This window comes from Eleginops maclovinus, chromosome 15 (assembly GCF_036324505.1).
Source record: "Eleginops maclovinus isolate JMC-PN-2008 ecotype Puerto Natales chromosome 15, JC_Emac_rtc_rv5, whole genome shotgun sequence".
NCBI classification, from domain to species: domain Eukaryota; kingdom Metazoa; phylum Chordata; class Actinopteri; order Perciformes; family Eleginopidae; genus Eleginops; species Eleginops maclovinus.
In genome coordinates, this window is record NC_086363.1 from 7,613,727 (window position 1) to 7,636,669 (window position 22,943).

At 41.9% G+C, this 22,943-nt stretch overlaps 1 protein-coding gene across 1 annotated transcript in view; it reads right to left on the minus strand.

The window, feature by feature from the left end:
- fndc1 (fibronectin type III domain containing 1) overlaps positions 1 to 19,798 on the minus strand; it is a 31,318-nt gene extending 11,520 nt beyond the window's left edge. The window contains 16 exon segments of the mRNA XM_063901494.1: positions 128 to 265; positions 1,300 to 1,374; positions 2,757 to 3,101; positions 3,243 to 3,354; positions 3,555 to 3,670; positions 3,817 to 6,118; positions 6,120 to 6,406; positions 6,501 to 6,689; positions 6,956 to 7,063; positions 7,679 to 7,866; positions 7,975 to 8,092; positions 8,262 to 8,360; positions 8,558 to 8,803; positions 12,560 to 12,628; positions 14,004 to 14,198; positions 19,726 to 19,798. Of these exon segments, the coding sequence (XP_063757564.1) occupies positions 128 to 265; positions 1,300 to 1,374; positions 2,757 to 3,101; positions 3,243 to 3,354; positions 3,555 to 3,670; positions 3,817 to 6,118; positions 6,120 to 6,406; positions 6,501 to 6,689; positions 6,956 to 7,063; positions 7,679 to 7,866; positions 7,975 to 8,092; positions 8,262 to 8,360; positions 8,558 to 8,803; positions 12,560 to 12,628; positions 14,004 to 14,198; positions 19,726 to 19,798 (4,660 nt within the window).
- Between the last annotated feature and the right edge of the window lie 3,145 nt (positions 19,799 to 22,943).

Consider the following 22,943-nt stretch of genomic DNA (forward strand, 5'->3'; position numbering starts at 1 on the left):
GACTCAAACTGCAGGAGAAACTCACAGCTAAACTATTGAAGAGATAATGTTAAAATTGTGAACCAAACAGTCAAAGAGTTAGGGGCATTTCATTTAAAGCAACACACTAGTTTCTGTGTTAAAATACCTGTGAATCTCTTCTTCCCACCGAGGTCAAACTCGGATGACGGCCCGTGGTTCGATGGTCTCGTGTCTGGCTCTGGAGTCGGAATCTCTGTGGTGGTTGTTGTTGTGGATGGCAGGGTGGTCTGGATAATAAACTCATCTGGCAATAACACATGTTAGTGAGCTTTTGCTTAAAGTAGATTTAAATTGTTTACATCCTAACTCAATAACCTGCTGCGGTGTTTCATTAATCCTCCCTAATCGGTAGCATGAATGTCAAATTGATTTAATTAAGAGTAGGCAGATGTGTGAGCTCACTTTAAAAAAAAAACCTTTTTCCCCCTACCACCCCATGCTGAATTCTTATGTCATGTTTTGCTACCCATATTTTCCATGTGAGGGGGGCTTCAGGACAACGACCATTTCACAAGTCTCCAAGGCTGACAAATGTGAAGTGATCCAGTGACTGAAATCCAATTAGTTCCTTCTGCTTTCATCACAGTTTTTTCCCCCCGTGCCGCATCAGTGGGCCTCAGCATTACATCATGGTCCAACACATGCACCCAGCTTTGAGCCATGACAGGGAAATGTTAAGAAAATATTGTAATACTCAATGTATCTCTTCAAGCCAACCCCCCAAAAAGAAATAAAATATGAAAGGCTGCTCACATGCAACAGATTTCCTGAGAGAATCCAAACACCTGTGGTGAAATAATTGCTAAGGCTGTCATCAATCAAATACTGCAGTTTACCATTCAGCTAATGTTTGAACAAAGCCAGGGTTTATCTATTACAGTACAAAGCAACTCTAAAAACATAAAATAAATTGCATTACATCTTTAACCAAAACATTCATTTAACCAAAACATTCATTTCAGCTTAGTAATGCAGCTACGTGGAACAGTTTGGGAATAAAAGTGATTCAAAACAGGCGATAATGGAAAATATCCAAAAGCCAAGCCATAAAACAAAAACCAAACCAAACAATCGAACAAAAAGAGAAACAAAGTGAAGACCACAGGCAAGGCAGAGAGGAAGACACAGGAAGAGCTAGCAAACACACCCACATACAGATAAACAACACAATAAACAAGCAGTGCAGCAGGCGATCATCAAACAAGGTGCATATAGTGCAGTTCAGGAAACCCCGGCCCAGTGGCGGAAAGTCGGTGTGAAGCCAAACTCAGCCAATACCTTTCTCAAGAGCTAAAGCATCAGGCACCATGGTTAATGTAACCATGTGGTCCATTTCCATCCCTGAGGATTCCTCTGTCAGAAAAGTAGAACAAGCTGTAGCATCACATGACCATATACACATTTCTGATCTGGCACACACATAGACTCACACCGATACATCCACACACAAACCCACTTATACATACTGCAGTAACAAGCGCTAATGCTCATTTTGACCCTGTTTGGCAAATTCCCTTATGGCCCCACTTTCTCTTTTCAAGACTTCAACTATTTCAAGTTGTTGGTATTACAGCAGGACTAATATTGAGCACTGAGCTGTGGGAAAAAAGTATGTTCATAATATTTTGTTACAGTGAGAAAGTTTACTTTTATACGCTATGCCGTCAAGACATTAACATTTGGACATTGTTATTATTATGAGAATTTTCTGTAGCATAACGAGATGTTTTTGCAGTATAATAAGACTTCTTATGTGACCTTATCCGTTGTTATTAGGATAACAATATCTCAGAAACGGCACTGAAGATATAAATCAGTGTCACCATGGTTCTCTCTCAAACTAAAATAAACATTTGTAGGGAAACCCACACTAAAATGTATTTATGACTTATAACTAAATATTAAATCAGTTCCTCCAAATGTTCACATCCAGTTCCTCTTCATAGCTAAAACGTTTTCTTCTTATCTATAGTAATAAACCCTGACTAATATGGACCATGGCTTATAATTTGAATGTTAACGATACATTTAAAGTTCATGTAAATAAAAAACAGTGGCTGTTCTACGCCCACAGTTATATTTGTCTGGATGGTATACTTTCATGTGAAAAATCCTTTTTTCTTTTTAGCTTTTTGGGTAATTGCAAATCTACAACTCCGAACCTATAGACTTGGTTTAGTTTAATTATTTTTAAATTCCCCACCGTATGTGCTGTAATAACTATAACAGCCATGTTTGTGTGTTCACGAATGCGTGTATGCTTCATTCATTGTCTTTGTCCAATAACTTATAGCAACGTTCAACTGACAGCTCGTAGTGTGTTTGAACCAGCTGCACTCTCACCACAGCCAGATGTGGAGACATACATGTGGTTTCTTTGGTCTCACATAGACACACACACACGTCTACACACACACACTGACCAGATCAAACAGCTAACACACACTGTTACAGAGTTATAGTGCACTGTAAGGAACAGACAGGAAACACTCTTGGCCTTGGCCTCGATGGGTTTGACAAACATTACAACTGAGAGATTTATTGAAGTCATAATCATTTATGTTCACTACTCTGGTTTTAAAATGCTTTACTGAACTTGACTTTGGTTATTTGGAAAAGCTATTTACAAATTGTGCTTCATTCCTTTAGCGTTAATCGTATTTAAATCCATCTTTAAAAATGATGCCTTTATTGGGTTATAATTCATTTTGTGTAATTAAGTCTTTCAGTCTCACCTTCTGAATAACAGTCCAATATCCCTTCTGGATCCAGCAGTGGATAACCATATTCATCTGTTTTGGAGTAGGTTCCAGGTGGACAGGTTGGGTAAAGTGGTGCCGTTGTAGACTCCTCTATGATCCATTCAGTGGTGGTGGGTTCAGGTGTGGTGGTGGTAGTAGGCCTGGTGGTGGTGGTGGTGGTGGTGGTGGTTGTCCTGTGGTGAGGACGGTCCAAGCCAAGTACAGGTTTCCCTCCAACCATGAGGACCTTGTCTTTTGGGTTGATCACAGGTTGACTCTCCCGGCCGTGGCCAAACAGAGCCATGCCTTCCTTGTTTACCAGGGGACTTCCCATGTGGTCTGGTGGAAGGAGAAGCAAGGAGACGGGATAACAGCATATTTATGACTTGTATTTAATGATTGAAACACATATTGTTAAATATATTAAAGCTGTATACTGTGTGTTTAAATATAATTTAAATATTGACTGAAGCATATTACCAAAAATAGTTTGTCCGTCCTCTCCAAGCACCACTCTCTTAGGTTTGCCCTGTGAATCCTGGAGAACTCGCCCATCCTGGTTCATAAGAACTCCTCGTTCCAAGTCCACCACCTGGAGAAACAAACACATTTGCTGAATCTTTACAGAAACCTATACGGAAAATTGGAACTATTGCCTCATCCTTAGAGATTTGTTCCGTACAGTAATTATAGTACGATTCCCTACTCGTCAAAACAGATTCATTCAACAAGTGGCATTTCACTAAGTTGTTAGTTTGTCTAGAACAATATACATGTAAGAAACATAGTTACCCATTTGGATCCATCAGGTCCTGTGATGAATCTTTGACCAACAGCCTTGTTGGTTCCATGAGAAGAGGGGGTGTCTTTATCACTTGTTGCTGTCAGATTTGGCCGTCCATTTTTACCTTACAATAATACAATTTAAGATAAGTATTAAATGATTTAACAAATCTAAATATTATAATATACTTTTTTGCACAAGCAAATCGTTGGAACCTTTTCAGCCATGGAAAGGTGGCAGGAAGACAGGCATTATATTAATGGACAATACCGTTTCCATTGGCAGGCTTGACTTGTCCTCCATTGGGTAGTTTCCCTCTCACGATGGGATAGCGAGACCGACTCCCATGGCCTCTAAAGCTGTCTCTAGATGATGATGAAGATGCTGAAGATGATGATGTAGACTGGGAGTTCCCTCCAGTTAGTCCTCCTGTATTTGACACAGTACTGCCACTGCCAACACCACGATCCGAGGTCAAAACTGGCTGCGGCATATTTGAGGAAGAAGCTGCGTCAGATGATGTTGAGGAGTCATCAGATGTTGAAGAACCAAGCCTTGAGTTCTGTGCTGGCTGTGGTCTGAAAGTAAGCCTAGATCCACCAGACGGCCTGTTGGCAAGCAGAGGAGAGCGAACCCTCCCGTTGGCCCCCATACCAGGACGGCGATAAGGTGAAGCACCTCCCGATGGTAAACTAAGTCTTGTCCTGGAAGGAGTTTCCCTTGTATCCACACTCTCATTGTCCTCTAAGTTTCGGTTTGCTGAAGGTATCGTAGGATTCTTTTGTGCCGCTGTAGGATCTGCAACTTTATCATTGTTTTTACTTAATTCCCTACTCTTTTCATCAAGATAATCTTCATTATGTTCGTTACTATTTGAAGTTTCTCTATGGACGGGCTCACTTGAGTCTCTGTGTCCAACTGAGGAATGATGGGATTCAGAGTTAGAAGAAGTGGCTGCTGCAGAGGAAGATGATGAAGACGATGAGGTAGTTGGGTTTCTAGAATCACTAGATACTGTATTTTGATTGGTCAATGGAGGCTTAACTGAACCCTCCCCTTCCCCGTTCTTTAGTGAGTCCTGCTTCACTAGATCTGCACCTGTCTCCTGTATTGTTGATACACCTGCAGCACCTGCAGCCCCTGAAACCCTAGTTGGTATCCCCTTCGAGACGGGTCTGCCGGCCCCGATTGAAGATGACGTCCTGGTGAAGGGGGGCCTACCCTCCTGCCTGGGAGATGAAGCTCTCGTCCCTTGACTAAACCTGCCTGGGTAACGGCTCGTTATCCAGGGGAACCTTTCAGCAAATGAGGGGTTAATTCTCGTATGAGGAACCACAGGTTTCCCCTTACTGCTATCTTGCTTTCTGTCCTCCTCCCGTCTCACCTCCTCTTTGGGTTGTGGTTCAGAGCTTGAAGTAGGTTCTTCAACTTTGGTTAATTCTGCGTCAGTGTTTTTGTAATCACCGTCATCATTTCCCTCCTTGTGTGTTGTAACTCGCTCAGGTGATGTGTGTGAGCTATGTGTTTTTGGTAATGTTGCAGAGCTGTGAGAGCCTCTGTGTGAAGTTGACTGAGATGAGTCTGCCCTGTCTGTGTTGGAGGGGGTGTCTTGACTGCTATGTGAAGTGGATGGATTGCTGCCTGAGCTCTGGGAAGTTGTAGAGCCTTCAGGCTTGGACCCTGATGATGACGACGACTGTGATTTGTCAAAATTATACGTGTCTGCTGTAGCCTGGCTGTGGGTTCCACTTCCTGAAGGGGACCTGGATGTGGCTGTATTTAAAGTATGTGTTGCTCCATGGTTTTGAGTCCTGTCTGGTAAAGTCGACTGTGCTGCTGAAGTACGTGTGTTTGAAGTCCTGCTTGGTAAATTCATTTGAGAGGTGACGGCAGGTTTGTAACCATTCAGTATTCGAGATGAATTCCCTCTTAACAAAATCCCAGGATTTCTACGACCAAAACCGTATCTAGAGCCAAAACCAGACCCATTGCTGCGCCCAGCTGAAGCCGATCCTCTACCGACAGATGTGGCCCCTGTCTGCTGTGGATTTGTCTCTTTTAAAACCGTAGATGAGGGATTTGTAAGTGTAAGGCTTGGTTTATCAAAGGTGTCTTTGCTCTCTGGGTATGCTGAAGCCACATAGTCCTTTCTACTGGCTGCAGACTCTTGAATACGTGACGATGAGGACAATGAGGTTGAAGAAGGTGAGGATGAGGATGAAGAGGAGGAAGCAGAAGATGAGGAAGAATCAGAAGATGAGGAGGAATCAGAAGAAGTGTCAGAAGATGAGGAAGATGAAGAAGAAGAAGAGGATGAAGCGGCCTTGGATCCTGGTTTCTTATGGACCCGGATCTTAATGGGCCTTCTGGGCTGTAGATTGGGACGACGTTTAGTTGGAGAGGGCGTCAAAACTTTGAGGCTGGGGGTCTCTGTAGTCAGAGTATCTTCATCATATCCTAATTCTTCATCAAATTCAGGGGCAACATCATTGTCTGGGACTTTTGTCTCTGGTACAACCTCAATGGTTGTTGTCTCTTTAATTGGAGTTGGCGTTGTGGGTACTTTCTCCTCTCTCCTCCTCTTCTCTATCTTGAACTCTTCCTCTAGAGGACCCTCTGTTCCCTTTGTTCCTGACTGACCCCCTTACAGAGGAGAAGATGCTGTGGTAGGAGCGTGACTCGGAGAGTGGACGTCCACGCCTGATGGCAGGGGCAGCAGGCCGCGGCTGAGGGGTTGTTGTTGGTTCTTTTGTCGCCTCTGTTGTCTGGAGATCCGATTCCTCATGGTCAGTATCCTGTTTGGAAGGAGTGTGGCTAGTCTTGCGGCTGTCCTTGGAGGATGACGAGGCCCTGCTGCTGGCTGGCAGTAGACAAAAGTTGTTGTGGGTTAGGGAGTAATAACATTTTTGAAGCATACATGCAAACTCATGTTGTATAAAGTCAACTGTGCTTACATCCTGGCATGACAACACTGAGGACTTTGCTCTGTGGGCCCTGACCCCTCCTGTTGGTGGCTCTGATCTTGAAGATGTACCGTTCTCCCGGTGTGAGGCCATCTACGGTGGCTGTGGTGGTGCTGCTACGATACGTCACACTTTTCATTCCAAATGGCTTCATAGCAGGAGCATAAGACATGATGTACTCTGTGTGGATAGAGCATGAACAACTGTTGAGGAAGAGACTGAAGGGAGGTAGTTTGAACATTACTATATTACTATTATTACTTACCACTTCAACATTTTGTAAATATTTATTATTATGTATCAAGTTTTCCTGCGACCTGCTTTGTGTTTATTGTGTCTTCTAATCTGATAATAGCAACATAGTCAGTCAGTACCAAACATCCCGACCAGTGAATATAAACTGATTTGTAAACCATCAGGGATTAATTTATTCCTCATTGCCTGACCTCTTATCCTCCCATTGGGTTCTTCAGGTGGATCCCATGTTGCTATGACAGCAGTTCCTTTCCCTCTAAGTGGCTTGACCTCGAAGTTCTCTGGTGGCCCAGATGGAGCTAGTAAGTGAGAAAAAAAAAAGTGAATGGGAGAGACAGCAGTAAAGGGGGGAGCAGCAGGAAAGAAACCAGAAGCAGCGCTTAGGGAGCAGGGTGAGGAAATTGCTGCTTAAAGAATGTAAAAACTGTGAGTTTGTGCCAAGAGGTTTCAACTGAAGGAAGCACTGCTGCCATACATTGTGAGGAGCCTCCCCTTGAGATCATGTATGGTAACTGCAGATGGATACATACGCTCCCAGCCAGTCAGTAAATGTTGACATTCCAATGAACCGCAGCTCAGGAGCTGCTATGACACGGTATAAAAGCTGCAATCATGACAGAACTGCAGCCAAAGCTGGACTCAAATATCATTGGGGGCTATAGGCAGTGAATGTGATGAAGTGTGGTATGAGGGTTTCAGAAGAAAAAGAGCTAACCGACTCTTGAGTTATGCAGACTGAATTCTTCTCTGAAAGAATAAATTCTCTTTTTTTTTATATGCTTAGAAAAATGCAGGGCTTTGGCTCTCTATGGCCATTCCTCTATAGGCTAGGGTTAGGGTTACTTTGGCTACATTGCGAACTACAAAATTATATTAATAAGCAATTCTCAGCAGGTATTGGAACATCTGCGTACCTGACTCAGGGGTTCTCTGAAAGACGGAGACGCTCCACTTTCCATGATTGTCTCCCTGAGAAATTCTGACAGAGAACTCGTACATGCCGTCAGCAGACAGGGTGTCTATCAGCATCCTCCTCTGGGTGCTGTCCTTGTACTCCCAGCGTGCAGACTCACCCTTCTCTCTGTACTTAATTGTGTAGGATCTGGATTAGGAGAGAAAATATGGATGTTTCATTTCAGTGGAAATGGTTGGTGTTCGCTTTTACTCAGTCATTCTTTGTCTTTATTTCACTTTCTTTCAAAGATCCTACCTGATGTCCCCGGGGCCAACCTTCCCCATCTCAACAGCAGGGTCCACCCAGGAGATGAGGACCGACTGAGGGGACATAACCCTGACACCGATGTCCTGGGCCTCATAATCTGGCGGCTCTGGAAAACACACAAAGAGGTAAAGACAAAACTATCTAGATCCACAACAATAATAAAATCACCTTGATGTTTTCGTTTCTCAGCTATATGAGCTATTTTGATGCATATGCATAGGAGCTAGATAATTCTCAAGAAACAAATAAGCATATCTCTATATAACTGCAAGTACCTGGTGTGGTTGTTTTGGTTGTGATTGCTCTGTTGGCAGGTGCGCTCCGTCCCATGGATTTCTGTGCCTGCAGTGACACCACATGAACGGACTCAGAGGCTATGAATAGAAAGGGATACCAGGCATGGCCAGGGTTTACTCTATGGACACTAAAACAATACAATCTAAATTAACACATTTTGCCCATTTTCATTATAAAAATGGCCCCCATTAATGTAAGCACTATATTCTACTTGACCTGAAAGCTTTGCCCCTTTAATCTGGTGGTAAAAAGTGCAGATTGTGAGTCCTCTTACTTAGTTTGGCTGTGTTTCGGTTTCTCTGGTCAGATTGAGGCTTGGTGTGGTGTTGGCGTCTCTGTTCCAGCAGGGGGGCTCCTGCCAAAGCTCTCTCAGGCTGCCTGGGCCCTGAAGAGGACTGAGGGGCCCTTCTGTGTGTTCTGGCATTGGAAGCGCCTGATGGGTGGGCTGTTCTGTTCACCCTGGTGGGCCTCTGTACAGAGGACTGTTTTCTGGCAGCAGTTTTCCGAGACCTGACTGGACCTGTTGGTGGATGGAAAGGTAGGGAACCGTCAGAGTGCACAGTAGTAACCTTGATGACCCAATACTTCATTCATAATCTGCTCTGGATTCGACTTCTGGGCCTTGTTGAAACTAACCGCCATGAATAATCCCTGTACTTAATTGCTACACTTAAGACACAACCACTAAGTGATAAACACATAATTATAGTGTATCCAACACTGTCACTTAACATGGCCACTTGTCACAAACAGGACATGCCATGGTACCGCACCATGTCCCCAACATGTGGTTTGCGCCAACTCCTGTAGTCCTGCTTCCTGCTTTCAATCCCACCGTAGTTGTAACTCCATCTTGACAAACAACTCAGACATGGACTCAGACAGCCAGACATTCCCCCTTATCTGGCTGTGGTGCTGCTGAGCAATAGCATTGGCTACAAAACAAAAATACTCTTCTTTCTCTCTCCTCCTCCATTTCGACCTCCCTCATCCGTTACTCATAATTACTTTCAGATGAAAAAGTATCAGCCCTGATTCCCATCAGCATAGCTCCATGCACAGCTGTGTGCATAATGACAATCTGATTGGGGAAAGTGGATTTGATGAAATGCAAAGTGCTTATAAGGACAATATAATGCAATGATGAATGATATCCCCTTTCAACTAACAGTTAGTTTGCCAACTGAGAATAATTTTCTAAGAATCTACCACACCAAAAAAGCTTTCTTTAGCTAAAGGACTTAAAAAGATAGACAAGCTGAGTTTTACTGCTAGTGGCCTTCCACTTTGACACTTTGTATGTGTGAGGAAACACAAAAGAGACAGAGAGGATATGAAGGGGAGTAGAAAAACACACAAGACAGGCTGCCAAGAAGAAAGAAGGTTTGTTAGAGTGCTCCATTAGTGTCTCTCTTTATCCTCTCTTGTGTCTTGCTGCCAGCACAGCTGAGAAGATTCCTCCTCCGTGGAGCTAGATAATTTGCTGTATAGTAACGCAACACATGTCTCTTTCTCTTTGATGTTGCTTTTCTGTTTTCAAATCCTCCTCTCGAAGATTATCCTGCCCCTGCACAAGTGGATAATCTGCTCTGTGTATGAAAATGAATTTAGAGATGATTACATCAGTGTCTGTTTTCAGGTTTCAAGGTTTCAAGGTTTTATTGGTCATATGCACAGCATATACAACGTATATGTTGGCAATGAAAATCTTATGTCCCATGCTCCTCCAACAACTCAACATACATGGTGCAAATCTCATTTTATCTCATTCACTACAAAACACAAACCTAATTGTGCAATACTATTTAGTAAATTGCTAGAAGGATTTGGTCTGAACCTTAGTTTATTAACTGTAAAATCTATTTGTGTACAATATAATTTACTCTCAATGATTTTAAAAGGATTTATCTGGGAACTTTATTTTATGAATCGTCAAAGCTACCAGTATCATACCACTTAGATGCATTTGAGGCATCACTGTCAATAATAACAATAATATGGGACAATTTTCCGTCTTATATGTACCTGTCTCTCGTACAATTTGGAAAAAAATAAATAAAACATTTGGTTTTAATCTGCCTGAATCTCCTTTTCCTTCCTCTTCTCTCTCTCTGGAAAGCTGTCACAGTGCATATTTTGGCCCTGGTCATAACGCCGCGGACCACTAAACCATTGACTCTACATTACTCTCATTTGCCAAACCCTTTCTGTCTTTTCCTGGAAGCTTGATGGTCCGAGGTGCTGTGAGGCTTGCCTCCAGACAGTCAGACATACCACTGAGAGAGCGCAGCCCCACCTCAGTGTGTTCAGGCTGATACTGAAGAATGACACTGTTGTATGCTTACTCTATCTCTCGACAGAAACTGTATAAAGCAACATTTTTATCCACTGTCTGGGACATTTACCCAACTTCAAAGGCAAATCTAAACTTTGCAGACATAAATTGTTAGGATTGGTTTCATTTCTCAGTTTAGCCAAAGTTTAATCTATACAAACAATATGGCAGAATTTTCCTGGAGGCAAAAATAATCAATTAGTCTCAACTAACAAAGACAGTGGCAAGAACTCAAAAAACAGTGGGAAAATATCAATATACAACACTTATGCTCAGTTTCCTGATTTATCATTTGCCTTCTTTGTACAGTACCATTTTAAGAACTTGATTTGTTAACTGGGTTTATAAGCTAACCTTAAAGACACATCTGCTAACGTTGGCAGTTTGTTTGGTAGTGTTTTTGGCTCATAAATGGATTGTTAAAATTGTTATATGCCGTGGTATGTTGTTCATTTTTACAAACAATGGAGATAATGTTGCATAGTGGCTTAGTTAAAAATGCCCGGATTAAAGTGTTAGCTATATTGTCCAGTCTGACTTTTATTAAGTAAACAGGATATGCAAGAGCGCTGGTTTTGAAGATCAATTCAAAGTCAGATTACAAGTTGTGTACATATACATTTAATACCATTAATCTGTTTTTGCAGTTATTCATTATCTTATAACTAAGATCATGATAATTAGCCGGTAGCTAGCAAGATAACTTTAGCTATTGCAACACTTATGCAAGCATGCTAGCAGGTTTCATACCATCTATTCACCCTTTCCGTTTCACTAAGATTACTTTGCCAGAAACACAGTGGGTCTTTCACTGAGGTTAAACTCAACAAATATGATTAGCTGTGTCTCCAGAGCATCTCTGCTTTAAAAAAAATTAACTGAAACTCCAGAGCAGCATGGTGGTTCAGTGGTTAGCTGTTTCGCCTCACAGCAAGAAGGTCCTCAGTTCAATTGCTGGTGCTGATCCTTTCAGTCTGGAATCTCAATGGGTTTTCTCCCTGTTCCTCACCGCGGCACTATTATATGCCAAGTCAAGTGGTTTGGAAAGACTAAATTGTCCATGTGGAATCGTTTGAACACGTATCTATTTGTGTTTGCCCTATCTTTGGCTCATGAGTGTTTACATGACGCCTGCTTTAATGTCCAGATGTTCCAGGGATGCACAGAAATAAACAAATGATAAAATATTACAAAACATTTAAAGCAATAGTCAGATTCCTTAAGTGGGCCCCCCTAATTAATACAACCTTTTATTTTTAAAGTTTGAACAACATTCAAATCAAAGGAAGAGCTGGAAATAGCCATTATAGATATATTTCTTCAATAACTGAATGAATTCTATTCCAAAAAACATTAAAAATGCCCATCATGAGTTCTTAGAGCCCTACATTACGTACTGTCCAGACAACAAGTCAACATCCTAAGGTATTGTATTATCACTGAGATGAAATTGGACAAAAATCAAAGAGCACACCTTTGGGAATTGAGAAAGAGTGTGTAGCAATTCTTCATAGAAATGACTGTTCCTTGAAAATGTTGAATTGCTTGATTGTGCATTGATAAATATGTCAACACAGTTACTCTTCATGCAATTATGTGATCATTATCGTGTCATTATTATTAAAGGTGACACAAGTTTCAAATAAATGTAACATTTATATCACCGACAGAAAAACCATCCTAGCTGAACAGATGGGAATCTATGAGTCAGAGACCAGGAAGTACTTTCCCCCACTAAACTCATAGGCACAGAATAAGTGAGCCTTACACAGCGTTGTGACTCATCATCATATTAGATTTGGCGGTTGCTTTTATATCCACGATGAAAGTGTGGGGATTTAAGCAAACCCCTTTTTATAGATTTAACAACACAGTTTCAAATGTGCTGCTTTTACTGCGACTCATGTGCTGTTGGTTAAGATAACTCAAGATTATGTTTACCTTTTGTTGAGTTTCTGACAGGTGCAACACCCAACACAGCAAAGCCATCCAGATTAACCCATTCAGGATCTAAAAAGTAAAACAGAAAAGATCAAATGATGCTGTGAAAAGAAAACCTGCAGTAAAGTAAATAAGTTACAAATAATTTCAGAATTACTACGTCATTTCTACCCTTTTTATAGTCAGCTTTAACATTTGTGTAATCTACTTTTTCCTCTTATCAGTGAGGAAAAAAGGTGTCTTTTTTTCTTTTAGTCTCTACCGCCCACCCTGTCCTTACAGATAAGTCATCCCTCTGTTTGTGTTGTTCCAACAGCGGTTGGCCAGACACATTAATGATGTGGAGGCAAACAGCACGGTGTTATTTATGATGACTGATGCTGCTCTCATGCTGCTGAGGGAAGCAGCATGAGCTGCAAGGAATTTCTGGAAAAGAAACACTGAGACGTGCTTCCCGGCTGCCAGAGACTTATGGCAGACTGCACCGGAGCTGGAGAGACCGCAACAGCGTGCACAAGGCGGCACACACACCCACATAAACACAAAGGATGATACAGATGCATATTTGACGCACCATACAAGACAATGCATGACTCAACACTTGGCACCACCCTTTCCCCAACCACACTCACCACCAAACACACTTATGTTGCTCACACACACACACACACACACACACACACACACACACACACACACACACACACACACACACACACACACACACACACACACACACACACACACACACACACACACACACACACACACACACACACACACACACACACACAGTAAGTGACCACAACACAAGGCATTGGGTTATAGGAGTGGAGCTGGGTTTGCATGTGGAAAAGAAGGGTTGGCTTCAGACTCTGAGCCGCTGATGAAGTATGGCTCTTAGATGCCAGGGACAGAGAAAAATGGAATAATGACAAAAGCAGGCTAGACTGTGTCAACACTGCAGACTGTATAGAAATATAAAGACCTGTCTTACGTTTAACAAGGAGGGATTAGGAATTAAGAAAATAATCTCTGTATAAAAGCTAGGCAGGCACCACAAGCCCACAGTGCTCTTTTTGGCAATCTTGGATGACAACACATCCAATATTGAGTTGTACATGCACACGTGTGCCAATACTTCAACCCCTGCATGTGCTCTCTGCTTCGTATACCAGATTTCTCTTCCCCCTCCTTGTTTTTGGCACTTGTCTTGAAAAAGTGCAGAACTCCGGGATCTGAATGGTCTCTCCATAGTTTAAACCAAACGTCTTATTCCTGCTTTCTGTCCATTTATTTTCCTCTTAATTACTTTTTTCTCCAGCAGTACTGTCACCACTCCCAAGGTCCCTCAGGAATGTCCACTAATGATTCTTTTAAGTCCCTCTTTCCAAACATCTTGCTCGAACACTCTTTTTTAGCTTTCTCTGTGTTTCTGTCTTACCTACATCCTCCATTAGATGAGGGCTACTGTCCTTTCCCGCTTTAGCGACGCGATGAGACCTCGTAGGTTTGTTGGAGCTGATGACGAAGCGGTCCACAGGTCTTCCATCTAGATGAATAGACGGCTCCCAGCGCTCCCTTAGGCCCTTATCCACAGATGTCTGTTTCCCATTGTGTGACCGCAGGGGCTTCTCTGCTGCAAAACAAATGACGTCAAGATAAACTGTGTCTGTAAAAGGTTTACTTTGAAAGTGTATTTCTCCTGTCATAAAGGCTTCTTGTCCCTACACATTATGACAGAAATGTTAGTCTACTGTTTAAGCTGTTAATAAACCTTTCTGCAGTGCCACCTCAACAATTCCCCCTGGATTTATTATACTTGGCAGTCAAAGTAACTCTGATTCAGATGAAAGCATACGTGTAAGGCAGCCCTGAAAAATACAAATTCATTTAATGGTTAAATAAAAGAGTGAGGATTTGTTTGGATGGCTCAAGGCTCAGGACAATAAGCAATACTCAGTTTCACTCTTGGCTCGATGTACAGTACACAAAACAAAGAAATAGTTACCACTGCTGTGTTTTGGCCTCTTTTCTCCTCTTTTGGTTTGCATGCTAAAGCAACAACAAACATATCCAGAAGACCAGCAGTGCACCAAGATCATGAAGTAAAGTAACCATGAAGAAACCAATGATAATTACTTTAGCAAAATATAAATTATACTCCCAAAGAAAATGAAAACAGGATAAAGCATGAGATCAGCTTCTATCCAAGAAGAAAAAGAGGCTAAAAGGCCACAAATGGAAATGCATACAAGGAAATAATAACCATTTGAGATATTCCAAATATGATTCATACGCAAAATAATGGCCTTGTGCCTGAGAGCTTGCTTGGATGTTGAAACCTCAGCTGAATATGTGTAGGACATATGGAAAAATGTGATGCATAGTAAGGAAAGTGCTGACAATAACTGCCTGGTTCTGCAGGCAAGGAAGCTGATGAGGGACGTGAGGGTAAACCAAAACAAAGGATTAAAAGTTGCTAAAATGCTTCAAAGAGCTGAGGGGATCCAAAAAAGGATTCAAGCCTTGGCTGAACATAGAGGATCTTCTTGAAAAGGATTACAGCAGTGTTTGTTTGCATGTTCATTATTCACCCCTGTCACATAATTGTGAGTGTTGTCAAAAACATCATAAACAGCTGCTCCTTAAGGCTGTCTGCGCTCCCCAAAGGTTAATAGCAGTCGTTCTTGTTTATCATCTTTTCAAAATCACCTCATTGCTTTGAATTCTTGTTGTCTGCAGGTGTGCGCCCAGCTGGATCTGCAATTTTATTTCTGACATTCCGGGCCTTGTGTGCGGTAGTTTACAAATGGTCACAACCCTTCTGTAGCCTATCTGCTAAATGGTTGTCTCCTCACTGTTACTACTGACTTATGAGACCCTCACATACAGACTTGCCAGAGTTTATGAATGAGTCTGAGAGTGTTTTTCTTAAAGAAAATACAATCTTTGCTCATTTTATCCTTACTTATGCAGGGTTACGATGGAGTCAATTTTATCAGCTGTTCGAGGCTGACACCAGTTTGGACACACTTCTATCACTCCATCCGTGTTTCCAATAAGCCCATGTATTACGTAGGAAGCAATCTGCTCCTCGGTCCAGACATCATTCTGGGATTTGGCCCTCTTTGGAAACGTATGAACCAAGGGCAAACCAGATACTTCTGATTACATCAACACTCCTTCAAGGTGAGCAGATGCATGATTTCCATCCAAGAATTAACAGTTTGGAAAGCAGTTAGGCAACTGAGTAGTTGTAACATCAGAGGGAGGCTTTGTTTCAGGGCATCTCCATGGGAAACCAGGGCAATAATATAACATTTAAAAGACAGACAGACAGTTAAGAGTGTGATTGGATTAGACAGTGGAAAGCAATAAGAATGTGAAGAATGAGGGCAAGGCCTGAGGGTGATAATGTTACTGTTTCTCTATATATGTGTGTGTGTGTGTGTGTGTGTGTGTGTGTGTGTGTGTGTGTGTGTGTGTGTGTGTGTGTGTGTGTGTGTGTGTGTGTGTGTGTGTGTGTGTGTGTGTGTGTGTGTGTGTGTGTGTGTAGAAGAAAGAGTGAGAGACGGACAGACCGAGGTCTATATGCATGTGTAGTCTGGTACAAGAAGCATGCAGGTAAGCCCTGAGGTCAAAGGACTCCTGTAAAAGTGTTCTAGAAAATACCGGTGCTCATGCACCTGCAATGTGCTCCACTTTTACAAGTGAACCCTCTCACCCCGCACACAAAATCACAGACGTTGACCCGCTGCTCACCCCCAATGAGTTTGCCATTAACCCCTAATAACTTTCCTCTTCCACAAACTCCCATCCAGACAGGATCAGGTGTGTGTGTGTGTGTGTGTGTGTGTGTGTGTGTGTGTGTGTGTGTGTGTGTGTGTGTGTGTGTGTGTGTGTGTGTGTGTGTGTGTGTGTGTGTGTGTGTGTGTGTGTGTGTGTGTGTGTGTGTGGAGAGTAGTGGTTCAGTTTTGAGCTAAGACTGACCTCTCTAGGTTACTACTTTTCCTTTTCTTTTATTATATATCTTTATTACATTGCAGTAAAAAGGGACTGGGCAATTCAGAGACCTTACTGTCAACAGTGGAAATACTTCGTAAAAAATAGTTCCAATGTTATCAGTATGTTCTGTGGATTATCATGAGTGACTGAGACTGATTCTAAAACAGAGATGTTGCTGTTGCTTTTTTAAAATGTATTGTATGTGTGTTTTTAAGCCCACGAACAAAGTTCACCTAAGTGGAATCCAGAAATGTGTCACTACTAAGTGAGAAAAGGTGTTGTTTTGTTCATTTTAATAAACCAATCTTCTAAAGTATCAGTCTAGATAGAATCGGAGGATAAAACCCTCTTTATTTGTCACATACATGCACACAGCAGAGCACACACAGTGAAATTGGTCCTCTGCATTTAACCCATCCTAGTACTAGGAGCAGTAGGCAGCTATCGTGCAGCGCCCGGGGAGCAATGGGGAGGGGGGATTGGAGGTGTCCGGAGCAGGGCCTAGGAGGTGAACTGGGACCTCTCCAAGTAGCAGTCCACCTTCCATATTTTCAAGTCTGTTCGGGGACTTGAACTGGCGACCCTACGATTCCCAGTCCAAGCCCCTACTGACTGAGCCACTGCTGGACGAACATGGACGTCTGACATTGTATACCCTTTTTTTTACTCCTTGCAAATAGTTAGATGAGAAGCTCATCTTTAGATGTGTCAAATCTGCCAGGGGCTACAAACACTTTGGTTGCACTTCTGTCAGCCTTTAAGTCCTCTGACCTTTGACCTTCAGTAAACTCTTCCCAGCAATCAACTTTGTCATAAATCCAACTCACCAGTCTGAGATCATGCTTATAGGCACGCTGGGACATAAATCACTGTACTGTGATGCTAAATGCTGTCATTTTTAAAATTATGACTTAAGCCTAATTTAAAAGGGAAATGTGACTGAGTACATATTTAATTTAAAGCAACAACCTGGAGTGAGTAATTGTTTAACTTGGGAGGGCTATATGCATATATATTAATATTGTATGACATTTGACAGTCCAATAGAAGCCGGCTAGTACAACCCTAATCAAAATACATATTTTGCAATTCCAAATAGGTATTCAATTTCTCTTCACTGATGAAGACTGACATCTTCACAATGTTAGTTTATGCCATATCTTCCATTAACCCACTTAGTATGCTGAAATGAAGTGTGCTGTGACAGGTGTGCTCATGGCCCAGGTGGTACTTGTTTAAACAACTGGCACGGCGCCTAGAGATGACATCATGACACGAGACATGCCCTTGCAGGCAGGTTTGACAGGCAGCCAATTTGCAGGTTGATGGTCAAGCTAAACCAGGTCACAGCTGACCAAATACACACTTTTGTGGAAAATATTAGAAATATTCGATCTGCATTGACTCAGCCTCTCTGTGAGTGTCATATTTTCCAGATGCAGAGCTATGACATTCCTAATTCAGAAAGTTTTCTTCGAGATCTGTCACAGGTGCTCCTGCTGAGCTAAGTGGAGCAGGGAAATTAAATTCCACTGGCCTGCAAAGACATGATTCCCTCTTTCCCCTCACTCTCCCATTTACACTCTACACTCTTTCCACGAGATGATGGACTGTTGCTGTATTGAAGAAGATGGCATTATTTATTATTTAAATACACTATGATTCTTTTCCCTTTTTCGCTGCTCTTGTCTAGGAGTCTAGATATTCCTAAGAGCCCATCTACTTCTACTTTTTCTGAAGCATTTTAGACTGACAAGCTGATGAAAGTTAATGAGTAATAATCCTCTCCCATAAACACTACTGTCAAAATGCCCGAGAGGAAGACGTTTAGCTCCAGTGGAGCTGCTCAGTGGCCCGCAGCAGTCAACTGTGGTTGTGTTAAGTAGCTACCAGGTGTGAATGTATGAGTGAATGAATGTGTGAGGGTGTTGCAGAGAAAGTGGTCACAAAGTACTTCCTAAAAGATGGAAAAGAAAACAACTCAGAGGTACAAAACCACAGCAAACAGCAGCTGCGTATATTCAGAGAAAGCAATGACGTCATGCACTAAGTGCTCGCAGTTGAGAAGGAAGGAGGCATATAGATCAACTGACAATATAAGTGGACCGAGTATGTTGGAGAAAAGGGAGAAGAAAAAGGCGGACTGTAACGTGGCCTTCAAACTGAAGCCAAAGGGTCAGCTTACTGCCGCCAGGCTTTATGGCACTTCTGATATTTCAGATATTTTCACTGTCTGGTGGATGTGGGCTTCCTTCCCTCAGAATTGATTTTACAAACAGAACCTAAATACTTTAAAAACATGTGTGCTGCAGTCTGTGCTTGTCAAAAAAAAGTGATATTTATTTGATATATTACCATGCTGAGTTGCGTTTGAAAAAATAAAATATATTAAAATCAAATAAGGTTTTCTTGTGGGTACAAAGCATTTGGAGTCCCTTTTCATCTTTATCCTATCAGGGGTATTTCACCCATTCCTGTCTAATAACTCATCATTGATATGACATTTAAAGCATGCATCAAAGTTACTCTCGCTGGGGGAAGTGTGGGTGGGGGGGTTACAGGCTTGTTATTTATCACCACCATCAGCCAGATTAGTCACCCATTTGGCACGATACCCCTCAGCAGAAAGCACAATGGTGCAGAATATTTATCATCATATTCTGATTGTTGATCAGCTTTGCTGCATGTGCCTAGTGTATGAGGTAAGGAATAGTTCCATGACTGCTCCTAGCATCATATTTTCCCCCCATAAAGTAACTACATTAATTATAGCCTGTCTAAGTCTGTATTCGCTGTCACTGTAAACTCTTTTTGTACATTGTAAATCCAAACACTCTAAATTAAATATTCTAATGCATAATAAATAGATATAATTAATCTTATTTCTTATGTTAACTTCTGCAGCAGCTGCGGAAGTCTTCACGCACACATATGCACGCGCACACTTGACATTGTAATCCTTCTTTGCTTTCAAAAACAACCGCATCCAAATTCTGAGTAGAAATGACATCTTAACGCTGAAATACGTACAGCCTGCAACAACTGTCAATCAAGTTTGATCCATACGCCACAGGAGAAAGCAACAGTGTCCGAGCAATTATCAAAGTCAAGTTCAAAACGTGCACCTGTTCAAAATATTAAGTGAATACATCTTTTACCTGACCATCCGCATCCAGGTGTGCAAAACGTAACGAATAGCGCCAAGAGGGTCCTGCTTGCGGCTAAAGCCATAGTGAATGTGGCGCTGTGCTGCGGAGCGGCGCAGCAGCTGGATGCAGAGGGCTGGGACACTCCAGCCCCCCCTCCCTCTCCCCCTCTCCCGATGGGACTGCTGCGTGAACTCTCAGCTTCTTCATGTCAGCAAAAAAGTTTTAAAAATGGATAAATATCACAGTGCACTCTGCAGTCGATTCTGACCTGAAAGTGTTTACACCGAAAGTGGGCTTTAAACTGAAATAATACAAACTGAGGCAGAGTGCTGTCTCTATGAATGAAGACCTGTGTTCTTATCATTTTAATTTTGTAAAATTCATTTCATTTCCTAGACAACATAGCCTACTGTATACTTCTCAGATCTTTCAACAAGCCAGCAGACTGTTGCAGTGTCTGTTTTTTGGATCAAGTAATAGAACAACATTGACAAAATGTCTCCCTCTGCAGGCAACACCACTGATTTCACCCCAAAGGTCTGGTAGCAGGTGGAGGGGGAAATAAAATGACCGCAGGGTGAAGGCTCATATCAGTACCACAATAATTCAGATATGAGGTCTTTAACATGTTGTCCATACATTTAGTTTATTGTGTCAGATTGTGTTTGTTTTCAAAACTATAGGTATTTTAGGGATTATTACTTATCATAAAACATACATGCAAGCAGTTGAGTTCCACCTATCCTGTTGTTCAGTTTATTTTGTGCAGACATGAACCACTTTAGGATCCAACAATTGCATCACATCGTTTCTACACCATCTCGGAGAAAATGAAAGTGTGACTTCGAGAAATGGTCTCATCTGCTTACATAATTACATTAAGTTTCTAAAAAGTAGGTTAACCACTAGATGGAGCAACACGCCAAATTTTAAACTATAGTCTAGCTGTGTGCATTGGAGGTAAGATTGTAATTAGGAGTGGTGTTTACAGTAGCAGTACAAGTGTGGATGACTGATAAAGTATTATGCCTATTATAGTCAATTTAACTAACTTGTCTAGGGAGGTGTTCCAGACACGTCCAGCTGGGAAGAGACCGAGGGGTAGACCTAGGACCAGGTGGAGGGATTATATCTCTCCGCTGGCCTGGGAGCGTCTTGGAATCCCCCAGTCAGAGCTGGTTGATGTGGCCAGGGAAAGGAAAGTTTGGGGCTCTCTGCTGGAGCTGTTACCTCCGCGACCCTGACGGAAAAGCGGGAGAAGATGGATGGATGGATGTTTTGTATCCAGTTTATTTCTGTAAATAACTGCAAATTAAATGCTGTCGGAGCTCAAATTAAAACATCTAAGGGCTTCCTCTTCATCCTCGTCTTTCTTCAATGGCTACTGTGACACTTAACTCAGACAATTTGCTGACAGACATCTTTGCAACACTTTTTTCATGTGAGAGATTTTTCCCAAAGATTATTTAGATTTGCTATCAAAGATCATGACTTCTTTTCTTTTCCATCCAGGAATATTTAAAATAAATATATATTAATGAATTGTCTTCGCTTTATTTATAGTCAATGTAAGATCCTGTATGTGCTGATCAAGCAGCATCAACTTCCAATAGATGGATAGAGCCAACATCTCCCTCTGTTGGCGAGAGCCTCTATCTACAAGATATCACCATTACTTGTACACTAATGAAGTTACAAAAAGCTCTAATGCAAGATTTGAAGAAGTCACATGAGATATTGTTCTTCTGCATTTGTTACATAAAAAGGGGGCTGTAATAGCCACAAAATCAATACATGCGCCAGTGATCATCTCCGCTGCACACAGGGGCCAGAAAAATAATTATTGTTTGTCTTTTTTATGTTCTTTCTGCCCTCAAATCCTTATAAAGTCATTACTAGTGATGATTGAGTCTCTCTTTATATCTCTCTTTTACACACGCACGCACGCACATACACGCGTGCACACACACACACACACACACACACACACACACACACACACACACACACACTACTGCAGCATCTTGCATGAGTCAGCACAAAGCGGGATTACATTTTTAACAAAAAAAATCTTATCAAAGCAGATACTTCCTCTACCTCTCTTTCCCATCCACCCTGCAAAGTGCATACCACTCATTCGCACACACACACACACACACACACACACACACACACACACACACACACACACACACACACACACACACACACACACACACACACACACACACACACACACACACACAGGGTATTTATGTCAAGACCCGCTATAGCTTCCCATTGTGCGATGACAGGATGCTTGTGATGAAAGGGCCCATCTCTGCTTATACACTGGATCAGGTTGGACTGCATGTCCAGATGAGTTTATATGAACCGAGCATTGTGTTCCAGTTCTGTCATCAGCTTTATTCGATTTCTTGTGCCATTTGAAGTGTGACACTGGTAAACATCTTACCATGATTTGGACTCAAGTTTTTACTTTTCAGTCTGTTCAACTGTTGGTACTACAGTATGATGACTAACTATATCCTACCATTGTCTTTGTATGTTTCATTTACTTTTCTGAGGGAGTTGGGAGAGAGAAGGGAAAACATCTAATTAGCTGTCTTAGATGGCAACTAAAAATAGTGTGGATGAGTAAACAGAAACAGCAAGTACTGAGGGGAAACTGACCCCTCACGCTCTTTAGATGGTTTACTCAGTTGCCAGTTTATTTCGCGTGCCTATGCAGCTAAAAGGAAAGCAGTGTAATTGAGCAGACCTGCTATGAATCGTACTTTTAATGAGGCTATAATGCTCTTACTTTGGGGACTTAGTTTGTGGAGCGTATGTAGCATTGTAATTTTTTTTATCAACCCCTTTTATATCAATGAAGGAAAAAAAAACAAGGTATCAAAAGCGCTAGACATGTCAAAGTGTCAAGCCTGCACTGCATTGTCACAAAGTATGATGTATTTTTGTGTGAGTAAATGATTTGATTCCTATCTGACAGGCAGCATATTGTTGGCAGGACCAATAAGCAGCGCTGACAGCCTAAAGCATCCCTGTGCCTGCTGGGAATCATTGCTGTGCTGTCAGACAGGTTCATGCTGTCATCAGTTCAAACTGATGACATTTCTGAATGGACTCCAAGCACAGTTTATTTCGTGACATGTTTTATGTGGTGGGCTGAAATATGATATTACAGATTTGTATCATTCAATTGCTTCCCTGGGAGTCATTCTCTT